Source organism: Colossoma macropomum, unplaced genomic scaffold (genome assembly GCF_904425465.1).
Source record: "Colossoma macropomum unplaced genomic scaffold, Colossoma_macropomum, whole genome shotgun sequence".
NCBI lineage: Eukaryota > Metazoa > Chordata > Actinopteri > Characiformes > Serrasalmidae > Colossoma > Colossoma macropomum.
The window spans coordinates 17025762-17049985 of NW_023494789.1; the positions used below are offsets into that span (position 1 = coordinate 17025762).

At 39.9% G+C, this 24224-nt stretch overlaps 1 protein-coding gene across 2 annotated transcripts; it reads left to right on the top strand.

Moving 5' to 3' along the window:
• Positions 1-923: 923 nt before the first annotated feature.
• tbc1d23 (TBC1 domain family, member 23) lies at positions 924-24031 on the top strand. Of its 2 annotated transcripts, XM_036570343.1 has the most exons (19): positions 924-1050; positions 8031-8145; positions 8857-8962; positions 11433-11637; positions 12711-12834; positions 13025-13149; positions 13266-13312; positions 13407-13510; positions 13688-13810; positions 14091-14183; positions 15125-15295; positions 15834-15876; positions 16176-16282; positions 17173-17312; positions 17633-17677; positions 19262-19350; positions 20843-20978; positions 21187-21381; positions 22494-24031. In XM_036570343.1, the coding sequence occupies exons 1-19, from the start codon at positions 1013-1015 to the stop codon at positions 22576-22578; spliced, it is 2091 nt and encodes a 696-aa protein (XP_036426236.1). In that variant the 5' UTR covers positions 924-1012; the 3' UTR covers positions 22579-24031. The 2 variants fall into 2 exon arrangements, with proteins under 2 accessions (XP_036426236.1, XP_036426237.1); XM_036570344.1 differs by lacking the exon at positions 17633-17677.
• Positions 24032-24224: the final 193 nt, after the last annotated feature.

Here is a 24224-nt window from a genome sequence, read left to right on the forward strand (position 1 = left end):
GGAAAACCCTGCTGACAGAAAAAGTAATGTTAGTAATGTTTTCATGTGTAATCTTAATGTAACATAAAATAAAGAAATTATTCAAATAATGGACATCGATTCTACTACAAGGTGTTATTTATGTAACTTTAAAAAAGCCAAGTGTCTGATTGTAATAGCTTCTCTTTATGTAATGTCTTGTCAGATAAGCACCCTCATCCGCCATCAGGCCTGTTGGTCATACATAATGTGACGTATAGTGGGTCACACCCCCTTGCAGCAGATTAAGGTTCAGTTCCCTGCTCAGGAGGGAACACCATGCTGTACAAAATGAATCCAAGACTCCTAATGCTACATTTGCCAGTGTAAAATAATTAAAAATTTGATATCACTTTGAATAAGAGTGTCTGTCAACTGATAAACAAATAATACTTCACAATAATGGATGGATCATCCTATTTGTGGTGGATTTTCCACCTTATACCTTCCATGGTCAGAACTGCTTTCACTCATAAGTTTGCTTTATAATTAGTCTGTGCCCTATTTGAACTGCAAAACCTTTTCTGGGTGTCTTAAAATTGTAATCCTTCCCTTCACTTAGATATTCTTTAATTCAACATCCTGTATGCTTGACAGTTGCTTTTGCTTTTGACAGTTTTTGATATAAATTGCACCAAACTTGTGGCCCACAGGAGGATGGGTTGCTTTTTTGAGTTTTGGATCCTTTGAGTTGTTTCTTCTCATGCTCTTTTGCCTTGCTCTGGACACAAATTTCAGTAAAGCTGCTTTGAGGCAATGTCTGGTAAAAGCACTATACAAATAAACCTGAAATTAAATCACACAAGGCTGTCAGGACAAGGGTTCCACCACACTACAGTTCAGTCTGGTTCAGTTTGTACGTTCATGTCTTCATTCACTCTGTTTTGTTGACTTCATTGATTTTTTTTTTTCATTGCTGCTTCAGACAAAACGATGAGGCAACAAGTGTGAAAACCCTCTGCCAGTCAGAGTGACGTGGAGAGTCAACGCAGCAATGGCCGACTCTGTGGAGGAAGTTCTTCAGGGCAGCTGGTAAGGGACGGTCAGTCAGGTTTCATTTAGGAAAGAAACAGTCCAGACGGACTCTCGGAGTGAAGTCGTTCAATCTGGAGTGTTCACGGACACTAGATAACTGTCTAAAAAAACAGTAACAACAGTGCGAGGCCGGTCAGAGACCCAGTGCTGTTGTGCTAACAGTTAACGTTAGCCGGGCTTATGGACACAGACAGCGGTTTGCTAGCCTGGAGGCTCCGGTTAGCTTTACTTCTCCATTTACTCTGGAGGGGGACACGAATGCCTTCGACCACTCATTTTAATAGAATTTATTTTTTTTTGTCTCGTTTGACCGCCGGTTGTCCTTAGGGGTCGTTTCACTGCCTTATATCTAAGTACCAGTTGGTGTTAGCCTGTTAGCTTTCCATTAGAGTGTAGCTGGGTTCAATTTAGCTGCCAGGCTAATGATGAATTCAGCGTAAAATGACTGATAAACGGTCGCTTCAGTTATAATAACGCTGTCTCGGTGTGACAGGGACAGAGGTGGGAAGAGTGATTTTGCGATTCAAAATTTAGAAGTGTGTTTAGTGAGTAAAAACGAGAGCTAAGATTAGAGCTGAAATCTTAACGCCTGGTTCGCTGGTTCCTCAAAAATGAGTAACGGGTGACATGAACGCTCACGTTGTTGGAGACTAACAGTCAGCTCTTGGTATCAGAGGTCACTGTGCTGGTGCCGTCATTAAGATCATCGATCGCCTGTTTTAGTCCGTAAACCTGCGTGCAGGTAAACGTCTGATGGGTTAACGCGCGTGAAAAAGCGTATAGCTAACATAGTTACATATGAGAAACTGATGTATCACATGTATGTGTATATATATATATGTATTAGTTGGTCTGTATAGATTGTGGTCTTTATTTACTTCATTTGGCTGGTTTAATGCATCCGCGTCTTGTGTATAATTGTGCCCTGAGGGGACGTGATATACACTATGAACCTTAGAGTTCTTCCTAGACACGTAGTATCTAGTTCACTGGGTGCGTTGTGATATTATCTGTCAGTCTAGTCCATCTGACGTCAGATCTTTACTGCTTCTTTGCATACCTGACTGAGGAGGAGCATCGCCACACCACTCAGTCATCCCAACACGCTTTAGAAAGATGGTTCTTCAGGGGTTCTTTGGTGAAGGGAATGGTTCTGTATGAAATTCTAACTTCTATATAGAATCGTTTCATGCTTTAAAAGGATGGAGAACATGTGTTTTTTTATATATATGTAATTTCCCTAATTGAAGCCTAAATGATAACCAGCTATATTAATATGGTGGCTGAGATTAGCAGGTGTATAGAGGAAGCACACAGACGCCCGGCAGCTGCTATAGATGATCCATTGTGTCTTCTTCCTCCTCTGAATATGAAACAGTAGGCAGGAAGAGCAGAGGCTCTTACTCAGTGACATGTGATGGAGGAAAACACAGTGAGTTTGTAAGCCTATTATTATCTGGACAAAGATAAGCATTACTATTTATTAACAGTATCTTCTAATTCAAGCCAAACATGACTCCCTTTGAGATGGTGTTCCATCTATGAGGCAGCTGGACAACAAGTGATTTCTTACTTTGCTCAGGAGGTTATGAAGGAATGCTCCAGTCTGTAACAGCCCGCTGAAGCAGCTGCCCACTGGTTTCCATTAAAAGGGAGTGCCGAGTCAACGGGTTTTCTGTTCTTGTACCAAGTAGAGGGAAACGCGTCAAAATTGTTGTTTAGGGCAACTGCTCCAGATGCGCAGGTAGAAGTTGGATTTAAAAACACTGCAGTATTGCTTTAAAACTGTAACTGTGGCCTGTTTAGTTTGCAGTGCTTTTCGTTCAGGTCCACATTAAGAAATGATGTAGCAAATCCTGCTTGCTGTTTTTCTGTTCTGAAAAAGACTGAAGCTGTGATATGATTCACTTCGTGTCAAGTTCAGGCCTGCCTTTGTAGTGTTTTGTTGCAATAGCCTCTTTCATATCCTGTCTGATGCTGTCTTTAGCTCTTTCCCGTTCAGAAGTAGCGGTAAAAATATCTTTAGCACTCACCAAGCGTTGACTTGTTTCTTGAGTAGGTTTCATGGGAATGATGTATGTATGTGTTATGGGGGTCTAGTTAAAGTAAAGAGAGATCCAGCTACTCTTCAGGACCTGTGGTGTTCTGAATGTTCTTTGCTTATGCAGATAGTGAGTGGATCTGATTTTGAGTCAGTTCAGTGTTGCAGTAGTCTCAGTGTCTGGGCATAGTGGAATTTTGGAACTAATTTGGACTATTTTGAATACAACTCAGTTACATCACTTTGCTGAATGAAATTGTGCTGGAGCCTTGTGGTGCATACTACCAGTCAGACTCATTCTGTGCAGTTACACAATGAAGCTGTGGAAATAAAATCCAGATAATTATGAAATTCATAACATTTTAATATTACAAAATATTATGCCAATACTAGGCAGTGAAACAAACAGTATGATCTGTGTGTGTCAGTAGTCAGCTTTTGTTGAGCCATCAGCACATTGGACTTTTATGATCTCAGCATGATTTGACTTCTGGGCTGCATTCAGCCCTGACAAAAAGTAACAAAACGTTTATTTAAACAGAAGCGGTGTGCGTTGAACACTCTGTTGTGTTATCCACGCGTTGCAGCTATGAAAGCTGAGAAGGCCATTCTTAGTATCCAATTTTGGACCCTGATGAAATGGGGTTAAATGCAGGTTTAATGCTTCAAAATACGTCTTCTGACATCTTCAACTGTTGCATACACCAAGTTGTAGCAGCCGCATTTGTAGAGGACGTTATTAGAATTCATTGTGTGCACTGCCTTTTTAATATGGTGGGGTTTATATACATCTAGCCACTGCTAGGGTAACACCTCTGACACATCCATCACACCAGAGAAATGTACCTCAAAGACCATTGCAAACCGCTTTGCGCCGTTTTGACGAAATGTTGTTCAGTAGCAAAACATTGAGGTATCTGGTGGATGATCCCCTGTGCTACACATGAAACCGTTTACACCTCTGTGTTTTTAAATTTGTATTTTCAAATGCGTATTGGATAATGATGCAAAAAATGTGATTCATCTTGTATTTAAAATTTGCAGAGTGGCGTACTTTTTTTGTGAATGGTTGTTTTGGGTTCAGGACAGCTTTCAGAGACTCTCTGCTTCAACACCAGTCAACACCAACTGCTGTTTGATCCCTGCTTTGCTTCCTGAAGTCAGCAGTGGTTTTCCTTTTGTTGGTTTTCAGGGTCACACTGGCATAGTGAAACCACTTTGTCAGCTGTGAGTGATGGACATTGTTTTCGCAGCAGAAAGGGAGATTTTGTGTGTGAGAAAGAGCCAGAAGAAGTGTGGGAAGGAGCGTCTTTGTTAGTGGAGTTTTGTTTTGTCCAGTGGCGGTCTGGCAGATGGTGGAACACTTTCGTCCCAGAATATCGTTTGTGTAGCCAAGTGATGTTGTCTAAAACTGGGATGCAACCTTGCTCATATTAGACCAGCGGAAACTGATGCATAATTTCAGGATTCAGTTTTGGTAGATATTTGTGAAAAAAAATATTGGCTTTGGACAAATTCCTTGATTTGATTGATATTTCGAACTAATATTTGGTGATGTTTTTACTAGAAGAGCAGAGCATTTAGTTGACGCTGGGCTACTGTGCTGAAATATCAGTATTTTATTAATTTTGCTGCTTTCATAAATTAATGTTACATTTCTCTGTAATGCTAACCCATTTTCTGTATTTTATAAATGTTTTTTGTATATGGCATATATGTATGTGAAAAATAAAGGACATTGGCATCAACACAGAATTCCTAAATTGGTGTATCTTTACTTTCAGGTCATTGAAGGGCTTTCTTAGCACTATTCTGAAATTTGCACTTCTTTCTGGGGTGCATGATGATGTCTGTCTTTTTCAGTATTAGGAGATAATTGCTTAAATTTTACTGATATTTCAAGCCGATATTTGACATTTATATATTATTATACATATTAAACAGCCTTCTTTGTTTCTGTGCCCTTAAGTTACATCAGGCATGTCAAACTGGAGACCTTCCGGGCCAAAGTGCTACAGAGATTAGCGTTTACCCTCATCTGACGGACTGAATTCAGTTCATGAAGGCCTTGCTAATTAGTTGATGAGCTGAATTAGGTGTGTATAACGAGGCAGTGTGCTGAAGTCTGTAGTGGTTTTCCTGATGTGTGAGTTACATGTAACATGTAAGTGATCTCTGTTCTGATTGGATGCCCTGTACTGTGCCTCATTCAAAAAGCAGTCCGGACTAAAACACTCCTTATGACTTCACCATGAAAATATGTGTATGTACACATTTGTATATGTATATGTAAATGTGTTGATTTTTTTTTTGACGTAACAAAAACAGTTATTTGATAACAGGGAACTGCATGCCATGACCATATGGCATGCAAGAGGCCTTTGCTCACTTGTGCTCACAAAGTTGCCCGGTTACGGTGGGCAAAGAGATACAAAATTGGACTGTTCATTACATGAAACGTGTTATCTGGTCAGATGAATCTGGTTTCTGCCTTTATGTGAATGATGCTGGGCGTTGTGTTCATCATAGACCTCCACTGAGGACTGCGTGCAAGGTGTGGTTTGAGCTGAAGGAGGAGATGGTATCGCGTTCACAGGGCTGCAAATGTGACTGATTGGTGTAATGAACATTCAGGCGCATTCACACATCATTCACAAATCCCCAGATTTGAATCCTCTTGAAAATCTGTGGGACTACTTGGAACAATGAGTAAGACACCAGGGAAGGCATCCATGAAATCTGGCCAAACTGAGCAATTCTTTGATGCAAGAGTGGCTGAACATTGCTATCACCTACATCCAGAAACTTGTCTCCAGTTCATGCTCATGGAGATATTACATGCTATTAGATATGTTTCAGTCATAGGTGACAATTTTTTTGTCCGGTGGGCTTACCTTCTTAATATTTTTAAGGCTTGTTTGATCATATGAGATTTTCCTCAAAATTCATTGTGAAATCCTCAAACAAGTATTGAATGCTGTTTATATAGAACACCCAAACCTTGCTTGGCTTTGCTGGTACCACACCCTCTCACCTCCACCACATCCTCTCTTTTTTTCTTTGTACCTGCCACTTTCTTCTCCTTCTCTATCTTACTGTAGGTGTTTTTGTCAGCCATTTGTCAATTCTTCAGCAGTAGTTTGCTTAAAGACTTGTGTTTGTCTGTCTGTAGGAGCTGTCACTCCACTATGCTTTAGTATGACTAGCATCCAAAGCTGGTTCTGCTTTTAAGTGTAGTGTGAGCTGGATTATTGTCTTCATTGTCTTCTTCTGACATGTTTTCTGACCAAACCCTGGGACTGACCCAAGTAATTGTATACTCTAGTATTTGTTTGTTACATTGGTATTCAGTTGAGTTAATGGAAGCTTCGTGTTTCTTCACCCTTTCCACATGGCCATTTAAACTAAAAGAGTGCAGATGTCTTAGAAATAATTGGAACACTGTAAATTATTGGACGAGAAGAAAAGTGCTCAGTGTAAAGGTGCAAAGAGGCCGTAATACCCTGGAGGCACAAAAAAAAGATGAATAATTTCGAATATGATTTTATTATCAGCGGTATTTATCAGAGTGTTACAAGGCTCTGGTGAGGGTGACACTAAAGCTCAGAGCCTCAAACCTGTTTGTTGAGGTGAGTTCTGGCAGTGCTGAAGGAGGGGAACCCCGGCCGCTCATATCGTTGCGAACGAGTCTGGCGCAAGGTAAAGTTCGCTGTAGCCACTCTAGCCAGCGACTGTTTAGGACTGAGAGCCGCATCACTGAGCTCAGCCTGGCTCTCACTGAGCTCAGCCTGTCTATAAAACAGCTCATAAACTCAGAAACAAATGAGTGTGATAGAAGTGACTCATAAAATCTGTATTTTAACAAGAAGGCATCGATTTTGGGTTTTATCATAGCAACACAGTGCAGTTGGGTTTCAGCCTGTCTGTTAATACTCTATTGTTGTCTTCTGGATATCTTTAAACAGATGTGCTTAAAATTATGGTTAATTATGAAATGTAAATGTTGTATTTAAGGGTTATTTTGAGAACGAGTATACATGTCCACAGTTTTCAAAGCATATAAAATTTGGGCTAACTGTAGTTTTGACTTTTGTGAATTTATTTATTTCTTCATTTATTTGGGTTGATTAAGTTTTAGGCATTGAAGCTTGCTTATCATAATAGAAGTCCATGCTAAAAAGTACTATAAAATAACACAGGTCTCACTGATCAGTCTTTGATGTTTGAAAAAATCTTGATATTATGATAGACATGACTGCAGGACAGTTCCTATTTTTGTGTGTGTGTGTGTGTGTGTGTGTGTGTATGTGTGTGTGTTTGAGGTAACAGTCTCTATCTGATGTTATGAATGTGTGCAGTCAGTTGCTATAATTTTGGAAATATTGTGTACATGTATGCTTACAGATAGCTGGACTAACAGCAAAACACTCAATCTAAGCTGTTATAGGCATCCTTTATATCTGGGAAAGATACTGTTACCTTTACCTTATGACATGTTAATTGTGAATAGCGATGAGGAGTGTGATGATTTTTCAACGTTATGATAAATTTTGTTGTCATGATACGCTCACAAAACTATTTTGCTTATGATAGATATCAACAGAACATTGACCACTCTTTCATTAAAGTAAGAGCATAGTCCTGTTTAACTGGATTTAGTGTAGTGCTATATGTATAATGTTAAGTAAAAATCATTGTACGTGGAGTTGATGGCAGTTTTAAAATGTGACACTAGTGGTGTATTGTGTCTGTGGGTCAAAATATCATGATGCGTATCAAATATCATGAAAATGTCTACGTATCATAATATGGTATTTTTGGCATGTCACTCACCCCTAATTGTGAGTGTAAACTTCAGTTAGCTTTTGGATTTCATTGTAATTATTTTATCTTACGTTAATCCAGATAAAGTTTTTGAAATGTGTGTATTGTGTAGGGACCATGACCTGGCTGAGGCTCTGGACTCGGCAGGTGGTGATTTGGACGCAGAGCAGGATGGCATCATTCAGGTCCGAGACCTACCACCCCCCCAGAGAGCCAAGCTTTGGATGGTAAGTGTGTGTGTTTGTGTTGAAGTGTATGGTATGTGTGTTGCACTAAACTCAACTGATATAGTAGACAACAGATGAACAAAAATGCCATGTACTATTTCTATATTAGTATAAAAGTTATCTAATGTATCTTTTTTCTGTTTTTGAAAGGTACTGAATTAGAAACTTTAACAGTTAGCTGCACTGTAAAGCGAGTCATCAACCGTTGCTCAGCAGAATGAAATAGTTTTTGTGAAACACTGCTGTTATCACTAATAAGTAGAATGTTTCTTAACCAATCAGATTAAGCCATTGAAACTAACTGTTGTATGTGTACTAGTGAGATTTCTACATGGCCTGTGAGCTGAGCTGTTAAAAGCTTGATGCTGAAGCTCTGTTAGAGAGAGACCGCTTTGCAGCAGCTCCAGCTGTTCCCTGAAGGGTGCAGAAAGCCTCCGTATTGATCTGCGGCTCATTAGAGAAATCTGAGCCAGGCACTGGGGGCAAAGAAGAGCTATATGCACTGCAGACTGCAGCTTTATGGCCTCCCCCATAAGGGCCCCTTCAAAAGCCCTCTGCTGCATCTCAGTATCAAAGCCCTCATCCTTTCTCATCCCTCATTACTTTAACCTTTCTGCCCTGTTTGTGCTCCTGCCTGATTCTGTGTGATTCTCGTTGTGTGTGTGTGTGTGTGTGTGTGTGTGTGTGTGTGTGTGTGTGTGTGTGTGTCAGATTGCTCTAAATGTGGCAGGTAAAGGAGACAGTCTGTCCTCGTGGGATGGAGCTTTGGACCTGCCAGAACAGACACTCATTCACAACAGATGCCAGCAGCTCATTGGTGAATAATCTAAATCACATCTGACAGTTTACTTCTATTGTTGCATTTATTCAATAAATATACATATAGAAGGCATTCAACATATTGTTCATGTCACATCAAATCCTATAAATATCATTTTTTTCAACAGTTTGAAAACACCAGCTTCCTTTTACACTGATAATTTCATGACAGATTGACCAATAAAATTACTAGTAATAAAATATTGTTACATTAAAGAAAATCAAATGTAAATTATAGGCACTGTATTTAAGATGTTTATTGTTAAGATTCAAAGAAGTACAGTTAGTGAGTCAGGAGAAAAGAAAACATGCCTAAATATGGATGTGAAGCAAGAAATAATAAAAGTCAAAGGTGTCGGGTGGGGTTTCACAGGTGTTTTTGGACCACGTCACGTGTCTTTATGTATGCAAAGTCAACATTATCAAAAGATATGATCTTGATAAAGAAATGAGTTCTTAATGCGCTTGCAATCAGATTCATCCACTTGGGGAAAGGGTCAGAAGCACCACTGTTACAAAATGTTCTTCCTACATTGTATACAGTTTTCAACCAGAGAGGTCTTTCAATCCCCAGAAAAGACATAGTGCAGCTTTAAGGTTAAGAACTTTTTTTGGAGATTTTTCCAATTTTCTTCCTAATTTAGTCATATCCAAGTCAACCCACTAGTTAGGACTCCTCCAGTCACACGATACCACCGGTGCTAGGAGGGCGAACGCAAGCTTCTTCCAACTAGAAGGCAAACGCAAGCTTCTTCCAACTCGTGAGCCATCTCATGTTTTTGAACTGCCGTTAATGCAAAGTCATTGCACAGCTGAATGCACTTGGAGAAGAACACTAGCCACTAGTTCTGTTACGTCAGCTAACAGACGCCTGTGCTGGCTAGCATAGTGATGGGGTAGAGGAGGGCCATCCTACCCAACCAGAGAGAGCGAGGCCAGTTGTGCTCTCTTGGACTCCTGGCCACGGATGGCTGTAGCATCACTGGGGATCGAACTTGTGATCTCCTGATGATGGGGCTAGCACTTGGACAGTTTTGCCACTTGGGAGCCTTGGGTGTTTTTCCTTTTCCTATAAAGGTACTATTTTAGGCATGAGGTTTTGTAACAGCCATGACAATTTTTCATCGTTCAGATACCTGTATGCTCTGAAACTCGTCCAATAGTTTGTGCCACGCTCCCGAATTCCAAATAACAAATACAAAGATTCCTTTTTCCTACCCATATAAAAACATGTTGTCAGAACAGACAGTGTTGTTATTCCGTCAGCAGAACATTCTGATGTGAAGAAGCAACAGACAGATAAAGCCCGGAGCCTCCAACTGCACGTTACTCATCACCCTATCCAACCCTAGCACAGGCCCCCAGCCATCAACCCCCATCTGACTCCAGCAAACTGGTTTCTATTCAGGGAGTTTCCAGAGCTCTGGGGTGCAGCACCAGCTGCAGGGAGCTAACCCAGAAAAATAGCTTTGTCTCTGAACACTGGGACACACAAGTACCAGGCTTCAGCTTCCAGGCAAAGCCCAAAGCAAGACCGAGTGAGAAACTAAGACAGCCAGGGAATTAATCAGCCTCTTCTCAGTTTAGTTCAGTACAGTTTTGTTTATTAAAAAGCAGGGATGTGGGAAATAGGGATGATTTCACTGTTTAACTGCAACTGCTAGAAACAGTAACAGAAAAATAAAAATAGAATAGAGCTTAAGAAAATTTTGAGCATAGCAAAGAGCCATGTGTGCTTTTTGTAGTTTGGAGTTTGTGTTCTTATTTTGTTCTGTTTATGTATCTTTAAATATCTGCAGTAGCGCTGTTTAGGTTAGGACTGCCTTTTAAAGAGAATGAATCGCTTCTCTCACCAGTTGGTCTCTTTGGGGCTTTGATGCTAAAAAGCAAACAGGAGTTATAAGCTAGTTTTGTGCGTAAATGCTGTCTAATATTGATTAAAAAAGTTACAATTATTAGCCAACATAGTCATCTTTCAGGCCCATTTCTTAACCATTGTAACAATCTCTTTCAAGATATGCACATATATTTTGACTGTGAGATTGGTGCAAGCGGTTCTGCTCAATTTAAACTGAAAAAAATAATATTTAGAATGAAATCACTGTGTATGTCACCTATATACTGCAATAAAAATGTAATCACTCCCAACTTCAAGCTCCTCCCCGCTTCCCTGTTCAATAGAACTTTTAAATAACAGACGCGGCACCAAAGCGGCTTTACAGAGACCCAGTTCCTAACTCAAAATCTGAGGGAGACATTAGCTGGAAAAACTCCTTTTGTGTCAAAATGGCAGATTCCTAACTTTGAATTAATACCACATTTGTAATTATGTTACATTTAGCATATAGCATAGTACAGCAAAGCAAAGTAATAACTTCACTTCTAGGGGTTCTAACCAAGATAATAGGATCAAACAGGAATTTCTGTGCCTCTGCTTTTGTTCTCTGATCTCTGACTCCTGCATGCAGACCAGCTAGGGCTGCCCGTGGAGGAAGGCCGTGACCTGGTGGCAGATGTGGAAGCAGTGATCACCTTCTACTGCAAGTCCCGAAATGTGACGTTCACTGCAGAGCTCTGCTGGCCCCACCTCCTTAAGCCCCTGCTGGGCCTACAGCTGCCTCGCAGTGACCTCTACAACTGCTTCTATGCCATTATGAATAAATACATACCCCGGTAAGAGTGTTTTCCAATGCCTCTGTTTAATTGCCTCCTCTGTGTGGACATTGAAATTTTGACCTGCTGCTTGGTGACCAGACATAGCTTTAGATTGCAGTAGCATAGTATTTATGTAGTCTCAAACTGATTATCCAACATCACTATCTGACTTACTATTTGACCTCACTAATGCAATCAAATCCTCACAACAATGTTCAAACATCTAGTATAAAGACTTCCCAGAAGAGTGGATGCTGTTACTGCAGCAAAAGTAGGACAAACTCCCTATTGACACATAATAATTCACATTATTATTATGAATTTCAGAAGAAATGTTGGAAAAACAAATGTCTAAAACTTTTGGAGATACATTGTATATTTGTGCGCAGAAGGCCCTGGACTAACGCAATGAAAATTTGTTCGAAATCTGTTTTAGGAGGCCTTTCAGATGATAATGTGTGCTTTAGCTGATTGCTTAAAGTCTGTTATGTAAGCAACAGGATAAAATGTAGGTGGATGTTAGATAGCAACAGTAGTTAATAATGGTGAAACTATAAATTTTTAGCAAAAGATATAGCATCCTACAAATTAAAGCAAAACAAACTGCTCCTTCCAAGCAGTGGTTGATGGAAACATATGTCAGCTGATTTTTCACTGAAGTTTGTGCAGAAGTGGGGTGCCAGGTAAATGTACTATTTTAGTAATAACATAATTAACGAAGTGAGAGTAGTGTAATTTATTGGTGTATAATTTATTTGTATCAGCAGATAATTGTTTAAAAAATGATCAGCATTGCATAGTATTTAGATTTGACCGATATTTCAAACCGATATTTGATGACGTATTCATTGTACTCCAGGAGAGTAAAATGTTTAGGCAATGCTGTGCTAAAAAGTCTGCGTTTGAATTGTTTTACTGTATTTGTCACCCTACAAAAAATGAATGTTATTTTTGGGGAGGTTCCTGAAAAGAGTTAGTCGAAAGGTCTGTCCTAGTTTGACTTTGTGTGAAAGAAACTCATGGTTTGTGTTATGGATGTGGATGTGCTCCATCTTAGAGCACCTGATCTAGTGTACCTTTTATGTGTGTAGGGACTGTGTGCCGAAGGGCAGGCCTTTCCACCTGTACAGACTCCTGTTGCAGTACCATGAGCCTGAGCTCTGTTCATTCCTGGACACCAAAAAGATTACACCAGACTCTTATGCCATGAATTGGGTCAGTTTCTTTTCTTCACTACTAAACACGTCAGTTCTATTATGGGTTGGACTGATTAACATCTACATTGTAAAAGTCCTTATACAGGAAACAAACCAGTGGCTGGTTTTATCCTTCAGCCTGAGTATTAGTAAAGTAATTAGACCCATGTTTTTGAAGTGCTGTCTTGTCCCTGGCTGTTTCTCTGCAGTTGGGTAGTCTGTTCTCCAGCCATTGTCTTCCTGAGGTCACCCAGGCCTTGTGGGATGTCTACTTCCAGCAGGCTGACCCCTTTCTCATCTTCTTCCTCATGCTCATTATTCTTGTGAATGCCAAGTACGTGAGTCTGCAGTGCACTGTTTAAAATATGGGTCTGGTTTCAGTATTGAGTATTTTGTATAATAGTCTGTGCTACTGTGTATAGTGATATTTTATTTTGTGTGCAAATCTAGAGACATGATTCTTGCCCAAGAGGGGGGCAGTAAAGAGGAGCTCATAAGTGAGTTCTTATAATGTCATATCCAGAGTACTTTAAAGTTTGAAGTGTGCAATACTGTACTAACACACTAAACTGTGCATGATCTGGTGTTTAGAAATGCTGGAACAGTCCCCTGCTTTGCTAGAGGCTGAGGACATTGAGGATCTGTTTTCACTGGCACAGTATTACCAAAGCAAGACACCCCTCTCTCTCAGAAAGGTGAGTGTTCCTCTTTCTCTTTCTTGAATGGTGCTTGTAGTATGATTAACTTCCCTGAAGCAGATTAGCTGGATTATGGTACTAATTTTATTGTGCCAGACTTAAAACCTTTGTGCTGCAGTGAATATCTAAATAATGCCACGAAGTATGTTTGTGTATGTGTATGTATGTGTGTAGGAGAACCAGAACCTGTTTGGCAGCAGTCTTGTGGCTCTGAAGGAAGAGGATATGGACCTGAGTCAGGCCCTGTGTCTTCCTGTGTCCGTGCCAGAGATCCTGCAGGCCAATCAGCTCCAACCAGTGAGTCCACAGCCCTTAAATGTTAAGGTTCTGTGAGCCATCAGGTGACTGACATAATGACTGAACATTTTCTCAAAGATAAAAATGTTTTATCTCGTTCAACTTTGGAATTAACATTTACTGACTAAATTAATCCGATTGTTACTGGCTCAGCTAACATCATTCTCATTCTGAGGGAACTAAAGAATCAGGGTTTTGTTCCTTGCTAAATCTCTGGACTGAGACTTTTATTTCTTTAGTCTCTGAATGACAAATAGTTTGCGCTGTTGCTTGCTTTCAGGAGGGAGTGCGCTTCTTCGTAGTGGACTGTCGCCCTGCAGAGCAGTACAATGCTGGACACCTGTCCACTGCATTCCATCTGGACTCTGACCTGGTAGGGACACTGGGTCTTTTCCCTCTTTTTATTTTCTGATTATTATTACATAATGAAGAGGTCACTGTAACATGAGCCATATTAACATTTGCTCTGTTTTAAACTGTGTGATTTTAGGACAGTTTTTTCCCTAAATGATCCTCTCCACATAAACATTTTCTTGTAGTTTTTATTAATAATAATCAAAATAAGCTTTGTATAGATCAATGCTAGATCAATTCAAGGGAAGGAGCACTAACGAGCTGTAACAATCTTGCTTTGGCTTATGCAACATGTTAAAATGGCCACATATTGCCAGCTGTACTGTATTTTCCTTTATCTATTTTTTTTTGTAGACAGCAGCCGCCAGTACAAATAATACTCTTCATGTCATGTCAACTTTTGCAGACAAATCTCTCTACAGACAAATGTTAATCAGTTGTTCTTTGCTTTCTTGTTTAATTTCCTGGCTATATTTTATATCCTAGTAGCTGAAAGATGGAATGGACTGACATACATGAGGACTTGGAAAGTGTCCTTTAGTCAGCAGCAGGCATAATTAGTCTGTTTGCTCTCTATTATCACTCTTGTCTAGTACTGAGTCACTCTTGTCTAGAGTTTGAGTTATTTAGTATTGTGAGTTGCAATTTCTTTGTTAGTCTACTGGTTCCTACCACATTGTCATTTTTTTGGCTACTTCTAGGCAAAAATAGTCACATGACCATTCTTTATAGTCTATTCTCTAAGTTATTTGCATTATTTATTCAGGAAGTGCATTTTTGTCATTTATCACATTTCTGTTGTAAAAGAATTATAGAATTGGCAAAAGATATTTATGTAATTTTAAAGAGTGTACAAGCTTTTGTGCAAAATTTGGTGATTTAATGTTTGCCATTTCAATCAAGTCGCATGTGTACTATGCTTCAATCGCATGTGTACTATGTTTGTACTGTGATCCTCAGATGCTGCACAACCCAGCCGAATTTGCTCTGTCAGTGAAATCCCTGCTGGAGGCACAGAAGCAGTCTCTGGAGTCGGGCTCAGTGGCCAGCGGAGAGCATCTGTGCTTCATGGGCAGTGGGCGCGAGGAGGAGGACATGTACATGAACATGGTGCTGGCCCATTTCTTGCAGGTCAGATACACAGCCAACACACGCTCTTACAGATGCATCAGGGCGCTGCAGTTTTCTACTAGATGTTCTGGTGGCATTAAAAACCCAGGCAGGAATTTCTGAAATGGCACCTCCTCTCTGAATTAACTAAAGGCATTTTTTTACCTGGTAGTGTGGTACAGCACAGTATGGTTCCCAGATTTATCTGTGCCGTAGTCAAACACCTGTGTCCATTTTCCATTGCACCTCAGAACTGTGAAAGTAGGCAGGGTTCTGTGGAAGTTAAGTGCGGTCACATGATTTCTCTTGCGTCAAGGTTAACAGTAAACATTAGCAAAGAGTTGCAACAATGGAGGAGCTGTAAGCTCTAATTTAAACTAATTAAATCTAATTAAAGGCTGGCCTGAAAGGTGCTGTTGGAACAGTATGTTTAGCACAGTGGTAATGTCTGCAGAATTTATGTCTGTTCTGTTGTCTCACTTCTGTCTGCCTTCTCAAAATAAACTTTGTGAGTAGAGTATTGTGTGTAAGTGACAACTACTTCTTCTGGCTTTGGCAGAAAAACAAGGAATATGTCAGCATAGCTAAAGGTGGCTTTATGGGTAAGTAACTACGATGTGTCATTACATGTGTTATTTCCTTACATCACATCGGTTTGTTCAAGTTCCTTCTGTTCATTTCTCTTCTGACTGGTGTACAAACATCTATGACTCTTTGTTAGTGATCTTGTTGTAGGCACTGCCAAAGACTTCATTGTTTAAGCTGAAACTTTTCAGTAGTAAAATAACATCCTCACACAGCAGTTTTAAACTATGAGCAGTGCTATCACAGTGAATAAATTACCGTGAGTAAATTACAGATGAGGGGTGAAGTCTTTTTGCTGTGTTTTGTCTGTGGCCAGCACTTCAGCAGCACCTGGCAGACATCAATGTGGAGGGCCCAGACAACGTTTATGTACACTGGATTGTCAGCACTTCAGGATCCCACAGCAGCCTTGGTTCTGCAGACGTGAGTCGTGTGTGTGTGTGTGTGTGTGCATATTTGCTTTTGTGAATGAGTGACAGTGATCACACAGAGCTGTGAATCTATCTCATGGGCACAATGCTTTGGGACAGTGTAGAGGAGAGCAGGGCACAACTTGAACACATTTTAGTTTTTGCTAATTAATTGTAAAAGTATTTTAGCAAAATTAAGATTTATAACAAGCAACTTGCACATCTCTGCAAAAAATGAAAACATAAACTTTGTTCCCAGCACCTACCACCTATGAATAATTCCTAAATGAGTGCACAAGTGCAGCTGTTTCGCGTTTCTTTTCTGTGCTGTCTGAGTCAGATACGCTTTCTAACCTTGATAAATGAAAATATATGCATTAAAATAAATATGATTTGTGAAATAACAGCAAATTATGAAATATACTGCATGAAAAACTTACACAAAATAGCTGTCTTGAATTTATATAGGGGATATATGGACTAATATATGGCTAATAATATGGAGGCTATACTTTAGCCTGGCGCTGTGAACTATTAACGTTCTTCCAAATGGTGCTACATTGCAGGCATCAAGAGGGTGGTCAAGAGTGTAGGTGTAAATTCTGTAACTTGTACACAAACTCTGTTTAAAAAAAACTGATCATTTAAAAAAGTTACTTTTATGGTACAAAAACCATTAATTGCTGTCAGAATTCACTGATTCACTGGGGTACACTGTGTCTTGCTCTTCTGCACCGAGTAGTTTTATGAGAGAATGTGTCCCCTTAATCTGTGACTTGGATGGAGAAAATCACAAGTGATTTAGTGCCACCTCATGGACATTACAAGTATGACAACAATATGTCTTAACTTTGCTTCTCTCATGTTTTTGGAAGTTATATCTGTCTTTTATCTTTCATACAGGGCGAGCTGAACAGCACAGGAGATGGCAAAAGCGTCAAATCCCTTGTCAACAAAATGACTTTTGCCCTCAAGTCCAAGTCAGTTAATGTGAAAGAGAAGGTGATCAGTTTCATTGAGAACACATCCACACCAGTGGACAGGTAAGAATCTTGTGTTTCTCTTCTCTAAACTCGACACATCTCAGTGCCCTAACCCCAGTTCTGCCTTTATTCTCTTACCTTATTCTCTTTATCCAAGGAAAAAGAAATGGTTTAAAGCCATAATCATTTTACATTTATTTCCTTTTCTTGAGATTTTGTGTTCTCCAGTAACAGTCCAATAATTCACAATTATACCAATCTATCCAAATAAAAATCTGTCGCATTAATTGTTTATTATTTTCAAAATATTTAATTTCCTGAACCCCTTGTGTGTTGTTAACCCCCTTCCTCCCCATTCATGCCCTGTTATTCTACACTAGAATATCTTTCACTCTGCCCTGGCCAGAGAAGGGGATACCTGATCGGTAAGAACCTGTACCCGTTTGTCTAAAACCTCACCAGCATGAGTGCCATCGGTGCCCTCGACATTCCCGTTCAGGGTGGCACTGCCTGGCCTGGCTCACCGCAGAGGGGCGAAGAGCAGAATCCAAACCCCCCTCCTTTACTCACGCATGCACTGTAGAGCACTAATACTCATGTGCATTCATTACTGTGCAGCTCTCCCTAGAATTTATTAGGCTAGATTAGATTTCCAGTGAATCTTCCTTTTTATTCCTTTATGAGATGTCCACGTTCTTTATCAAAACCATGTAAGGCTTACCCACATGCTTGTGTAGCGGGACAGAGATAAAAATAGGCTTGGGCGATTTGATGATTGCATTGTTGCAGTGTCAGTAGAGACGGTGAGAAGGTCATCGACACATTGAGGCTCATGTTAAGAGGTGCAAAAAAGGTCGTCCATGAGTTAGCGTGAGACTATGAAATAGAAGGAATGCACAAATGCAATCACAAGTTTTGTTGCAAAGATCAAAATGCTTGCTGCTGTTAGGTGCTACAGGAAACTGTAAAAACTGCACCACCGTGTGGCCAGATTTTAAAATGCATCTATTTTAAAGGTGACAAATTAGACCTGTAAATTTGTTGTTTTCTTTTTTCATAAGCGTTTTGAACATAAACAATGTCACCTAGAGCTGTCACAATTATTACATAATCACATGTATTTGAGGTGATCCTAGTTTTTGAGCACTTTTACGGGTGCTATAGTGTTTTTAGAGGGCAGCAGTGAGGTGACGTTTAAACACTTTTAAAGGACAACACTGAGTAATGTTAATTGTCATTCGGGAACTTCTAAGTATCGACAGCTAGGCAACAAGAGTTTATCAATCAATTTCCCCGCTTTAGGCTTGCAATTTAATGAACAATAAACAAAAAAGACCCTTATTCGTCTGTTTAAAGTTCACAGGCCTGATACCGATGCCAATAATAACAATAATGAATCGCCCAACCCTAGACAGAAGTATCATTCAAATAGACTGTGCTGAAACAGAAAGCTTCTCTAAGGGTCTTTGCTGTCATCGTCTTGGTCACTGTCGCTGTGCTGGCTCTAACATGGCTCTTCTGTCTCTCTCCAAGTTTTATGCCAGAGACTCCCACTGTGTCTCCCACTCTAAGCTATGAGGAGTGTTTTCAGACTCCTCATCTCACTCATTGGTCAATGTTAATGACCAGATGATGACCAAAGCTGTGGATGGTCAGTATTTTATTCTTTTCAACAAAGGAAACATCACTACTAAACCATGATGCCTGTTGAAGCATGTAGGTTTGCCTGACTCCACCACACTTTGGTTATCGTCTTGGATATTGCTGCTTTTTTTGTTTAACCTGAGTGTTTTCCAACTAACATTACTCACTTTTTCTTCTTCTAGATACACTGTCATTTTTAAATGTGCACAGCTGTTGTTTAGTGTAATGAAGATGTGTTTTTGAATTGTAGCTCCAGGGGTAGATTGTGTGTGTGTGTGTGGTGTGTGTGTGTGTGTGGTGTGTGTGTGTATAAGCTGTATAAGCTGTATGTGACTCGGTCATGCAATATTGTGTCCTTTCTACAGACACGTGAGCAGTAGTGATAGAGTGGGTAAACCTTATCGGGGTGTGAAGCCTGTCTTCAGCATCGGTGATGAGGAGGAATATGACACAGGTAGGTACAGCTAAAGGTGCAGAAACCAGAAATTTCTTCCCTAAAATGATGATAATGAAATACACTCCCTGGCCACTTTATTAGAACAGAAATGTACTGAAGGACTCGTGTCATGTAGCATGTGTCAACTCAATTCATAATACAAGCATATTTATGTACATATCTAATAATGAGGTTATATAAAGCATGGAAAGCTGCTCATGCTCTTATACTGTCCACTTGTTTAGCTGTTGTGGTTGTTGGACCACGACTTTGCAATGTGTTGGCCATACATTGTCATTTGTGTTCGCTTACTTGCATTCAGTATTTTTCTGGCCTTAGCATCACTTCACAGATATAGTACACTTTGCTGCCATACTACATAGAATGTATTGCAGTTATCATGTATAAATATTTGGCATCAGTTTACTAGCACTTTGCACTGAGAACAGTGCTGAGATTTGCAGAGTGCTGCCATGCATGAATGTCCTCATTGAAAAAGAAATGTTTTGACTTTAAGGACACTATGTGACACGGCACGTTCGCTATGTGGGGGCTTTAATAGGACCCCCTTTGCTTTCAGAACAGCCTAAGCTCGTTATGAAGGGGTTGAAAACATTCCTTACAGATTCGGGCCCATATTGACATGACTGCATCACATAATTGCTGCAGATTTTGTGCAGCTTTTGTTAGCTGCGCATTCTTGCTATAAATGCCTTGTTCTACCACATCCCATTCTAGCAAGTGCTCCAAATTCCACCAGAACTCTGTGGCATTCAGACGCTCCCCACATCGTTACAACATGTGTTGAGCTGTTGACACCTGCAGGTTGGATCCATGAATTAATTCTGTTTACACCAAATTTTGACTAGATTTCTACCACACGCGTGTCACAGCAGAAACAAGATTCAGAAATCAGACCAGGCCATGTTTTTCCAGTCATCAGCTGTCCAGTTTCAGTGAGCCTGTGCACAGTGTGGCCTCAGATTCCAGTTCTTATCTGACAAGAGGTGGAACCTGGTTTGGTCTTTTGCTGTTGTGTTCTCAAGGTTAGATGTGTTGTGCATTTAGAGATGCTTTTTTGATCACCACTGTTGTTAAGAATGACTCTCTGATTTGCTGTAGCCTCTCTGTCAGCTCAAAATAGTCTGGTCACTCTCTACTGATATCTCTCATCTGCCCACATAACGGCTGCTCACTGAATGTTTTTTGTCAGTCACATTTGTCAATCACATTTACTCCTATTCGTGTGTTTGGTGTGAACATTAAGCGCCTGACTGTGACTGCTGCTGGCCGCTGCCAAATGATTGGCTGAATGACTGACTAACTGCGTGTATAAATGTTCCTAATAAAGTGGCCATTGAACATGATAAAAATTGCTAAAAATCAATGTAAAATATATTGCTATTTATTTTTGTAGTTCTGACTTGTGAGCCTGTGTCTGTATTCTTAGCGTTCAAATGACAGGTTGTCCACTTTATTTTTGGTGATGTTGGTCTTTGTTTCTTTCCAGATGAAATTGACAGCTCTTCAATGTCAGATGATGACCGCAAAGAGATTGTAAACATACAGACGTGGATTAACAAACCAGATGTGAAGCACCACATTCCATGTAACGAAGTGAAGGAGACTGGACACATGTTCCCCAGGTGAGACTAAACCAAAATGAAATTTTGGGGGAATATTCCAACCTTTTTTTCCTCCCTAGCTGATCTTTTCTATTGTATCTCTGTTCCAGATGCTGAATAATAGTAATATTATTATTATTATTATTATTATTATTATTAATGGCATATGTATGTGGGCCAGGCATTAGTGATGTTTTAATAGTAAACTGTATCCTTTTGTCTTCCGCAGCCACCTTCTGGTCACAGCGACACACATGTACTGTCTGAGGGAGATCGCCTCTCGAAAAGGTTTCGCCTACATCCAATCCAGACAGGCCTTAAGCTCTGTGGTGAAGATCACCTCAAAAAAGAAGCATCCTGAGCTCATTACATTCAAGTTTGGCAACAACAACACAGCAGGAGTGGAAATCATGGCTGTAGAAAGGTTCTTACTTTTCAGAGACTTAGCTAAGCCGTGTCTCATGTTAAATGTGCATTACACTTTTCATATAAACATCAAACGTGCCTTGCCTTATTTTGAATTTTCAGTCTCTTGCTGTTAATTCTTGATTAGGTAAGATCAAATATCATCTTGAGTATCTACACTCAGGATTGTGATAATCCAAATTTTTTTCTTGCTATGAAGAGTTTTTGTTTATAGATGGTTACAGTTAAAAGCACATATTGAAATTATAATCCCGAATGAGGTTTAAACAGCTGAAAGGTCTGAGTAATGATGAGTGCTGACATCACAACAAGCCCAACATACATGGGCTCTGGTATTATCCCTGTCACACTCCCAAAAAATCGACTTAATGTGTTATTTTAGTCCAAATAAACTCTTTACTATGTTGATTTATTGCACATTGACAACACTGACATGCTCATTTTTTAAAAAAGCATTTTCATGTAAAAAAAAAAAGGCCTTTTTAGTTTTTTTTGAATACACATCCTGTCTAGAAAATGCTTTTTCTTTTCATTATGGGTCAGCGTTGAGGTGACAAACCTGAGTCATAGACCCTCCATTGTGCAGAGACAGACTGAGATAACATCTCCCCAGCAGAGAGGGAGAGCAAGAGAGAGATGCTCAGGCAAGATAGGAGGACGCTTATGGAAAGCATAGTGTTCTGTGCCACAGACATCTGTCGGATATGGATGTTTTGACTACACTTTTGTTAGATGTGCTGATGGAGAAATCTAAAAATATTTTATTACAATACTTCCTTACTTAACTGTCCACCTCTTTTCACTTGATACCTCATTGCTAATGTATTTATGTAATGAATTAGTTACATAATTAATTGCATTTCATTTATATTCTGATTTGACACGTTTGAGTCTGCACTGCTGACTTTCCTCGTGTCGAAAAATGACACGTGAACATTGCAAATAAAAAAAAAAGCTGAATTTCTCTTTAGCAAGCTGAATGAGGAAAAAATCATACAAAATGACACCATCCTTTTGTTATTATTTTGAATAACTGAGTGTTAAGGGTTATGATGATTGTCATAAATATAAAACAAACATAAATATAGTAACGCTCTTTCTGTTCTGCAGGTATTTGATACCAAATGCTGGTGACGCCACAAAGGCCATCAAGCAGCAGATTATGAAGGTGCTGGACGCTCTGGAGAGCTCATAGAGACGCGTGCAGTGCAGAGGCTGGACTCTGGCCATTACCGAAACTGCCACAGCTCTAAACCCGGTCAGCACAGCGGTGCAGAGAGGAGCGAAGAGGATGGACTGTTCCCACACTCGTTCTCAGTCTCTCTTCCTCTATCCCAATCTTCTCTCTCTCTCTCTTTCTTTCTTTCTTTCTTTCTTTCCTTCTTTCTGTCCCTCTCTCCTGACCTTCTCCCAGGACAGTACTGACGTTCAGTATTTGAGGCCCATGAGGACGCCATACTCATCAGATCGATGGGAGTTCTGACACACTCGGATGTCGAAAGCCTCCTCTCCTTAGCCTTCAGCTTTTGTTATTGTTTATATCAAGGAAATCTCACCCTGTAGGTAGAAGTCGGACCTGTTGTCTCAGTTCGGATATCTATGTCAAGCCTTAATCCTAATCCACTGTTTTTTACACAAGGGACTTGAGGGGGACCCTGGGGTGAGAAAACAAGACTTTGGGGTGTCCGGTCCAGGAAATGCTCAGTGTTTCTCCTCCTCTTGTTTAATTTATGGATATACTTGTTGTTTAGCCATTTAATTGCTGCAGTACATTTTTGATTGCTTGTTGAGAAGAGAGGTGATGTTTTATCAGAGCAGTATTTATGCCAGCAAGTAGGATCATAGGAGTTTAAGGCCGCTAAAAACATGTATATTCAGTGCTTTTGAGGGTCATGGGGGAGCACATAACCTTGGGGATCGTTGTCATTATGAATGGCTGTTACCCTTGTACTGTATCACGAAACTGCACAATACTCCAGGCAGCGTGTGGCACAGACACAGACGCGTGCACACAAGCACTCTTCAGATGCTCTGTGAATGTCATTTAAAGACCTTTCTGAAATCTCATAAATATAAAAAACCCGCTGATCACGCATTCCTCGTTTCTGTCTCACCCTGCTTGCAGCCTTAAAGAACTGCTTCATAGGAAGGGTCAGTGGGTAAATGTTTTGTATATACTGTAAATCTGCTTATGGATGGGCATCTGGAAGTTGTATTTATGGACGGACACAGAGGTTGCCAATCGCACTAACAAGACCAGCCTCAAGTGACGATCATATTTTGTAATTAAAGTATTTATGCTCAGGCCCAGTAACCACATTAAAGGCAAGGTTTCATGTGCAGCTGTATCGCACTAAGATCAATGATAACCGTTATATCTGCTCAACATGACCTTCTGTCATAACTCATATTCAGTGATTTGTGTCTTAACACATGATTCTGTTTGATGACCAAACTAGAAAACTGGCTAAGAAAAGGTTCTTTCTGAACGTGGGTTAAATGAATCATTTACTTTACAGTGTAATACTTTTTTCCATGTTCTGCCCCACAGTCTCAGCTTCAGAACTTTTACACTCAGTTTCTGTTGAAACCACATTACTGTTGTTTGTAAAATCTTTTGTTTTAATAAATTCAAAAGTAGTCTACAACTTTGTTTACTATTATTTGCAAATTAGCAGTTTTTATCTTTATCTTTAACTGTTTCCATACTTCGAGGCTGTTTACACCTTTCAGCATCAAGTTCAATTTCACTTGACCACATGAAAAGCCAGGTGTAAACACCTCCAGGACTCATTGGGCCTCATTCACCAAAAATTTAAGTTTTTTCTTAAATTTGTTCTT

Coding starts and splice junctions, on each gene's coding strand:
- tbc1d23 (XM_036570343.1), top strand. CDS start 1,013: ATGGCCGACTCTGTGGAGGAAGTTCTTCAGGGCAGCTG. Junction 13,313..13,406: donor CAGTAAAGAGGAGCTCATAA/GTGAGTTCTTAT, acceptor TCTGGTGTTTAG/AAATGCTGGAACAGTCCCCT. Junction 16,283..17,172: donor GCAGCCTTGGTTCTGCAGAC/GTGAGTCGTGTG, acceptor TCTTTCATACAG/GGCGAGCTGAACAGCACAGG.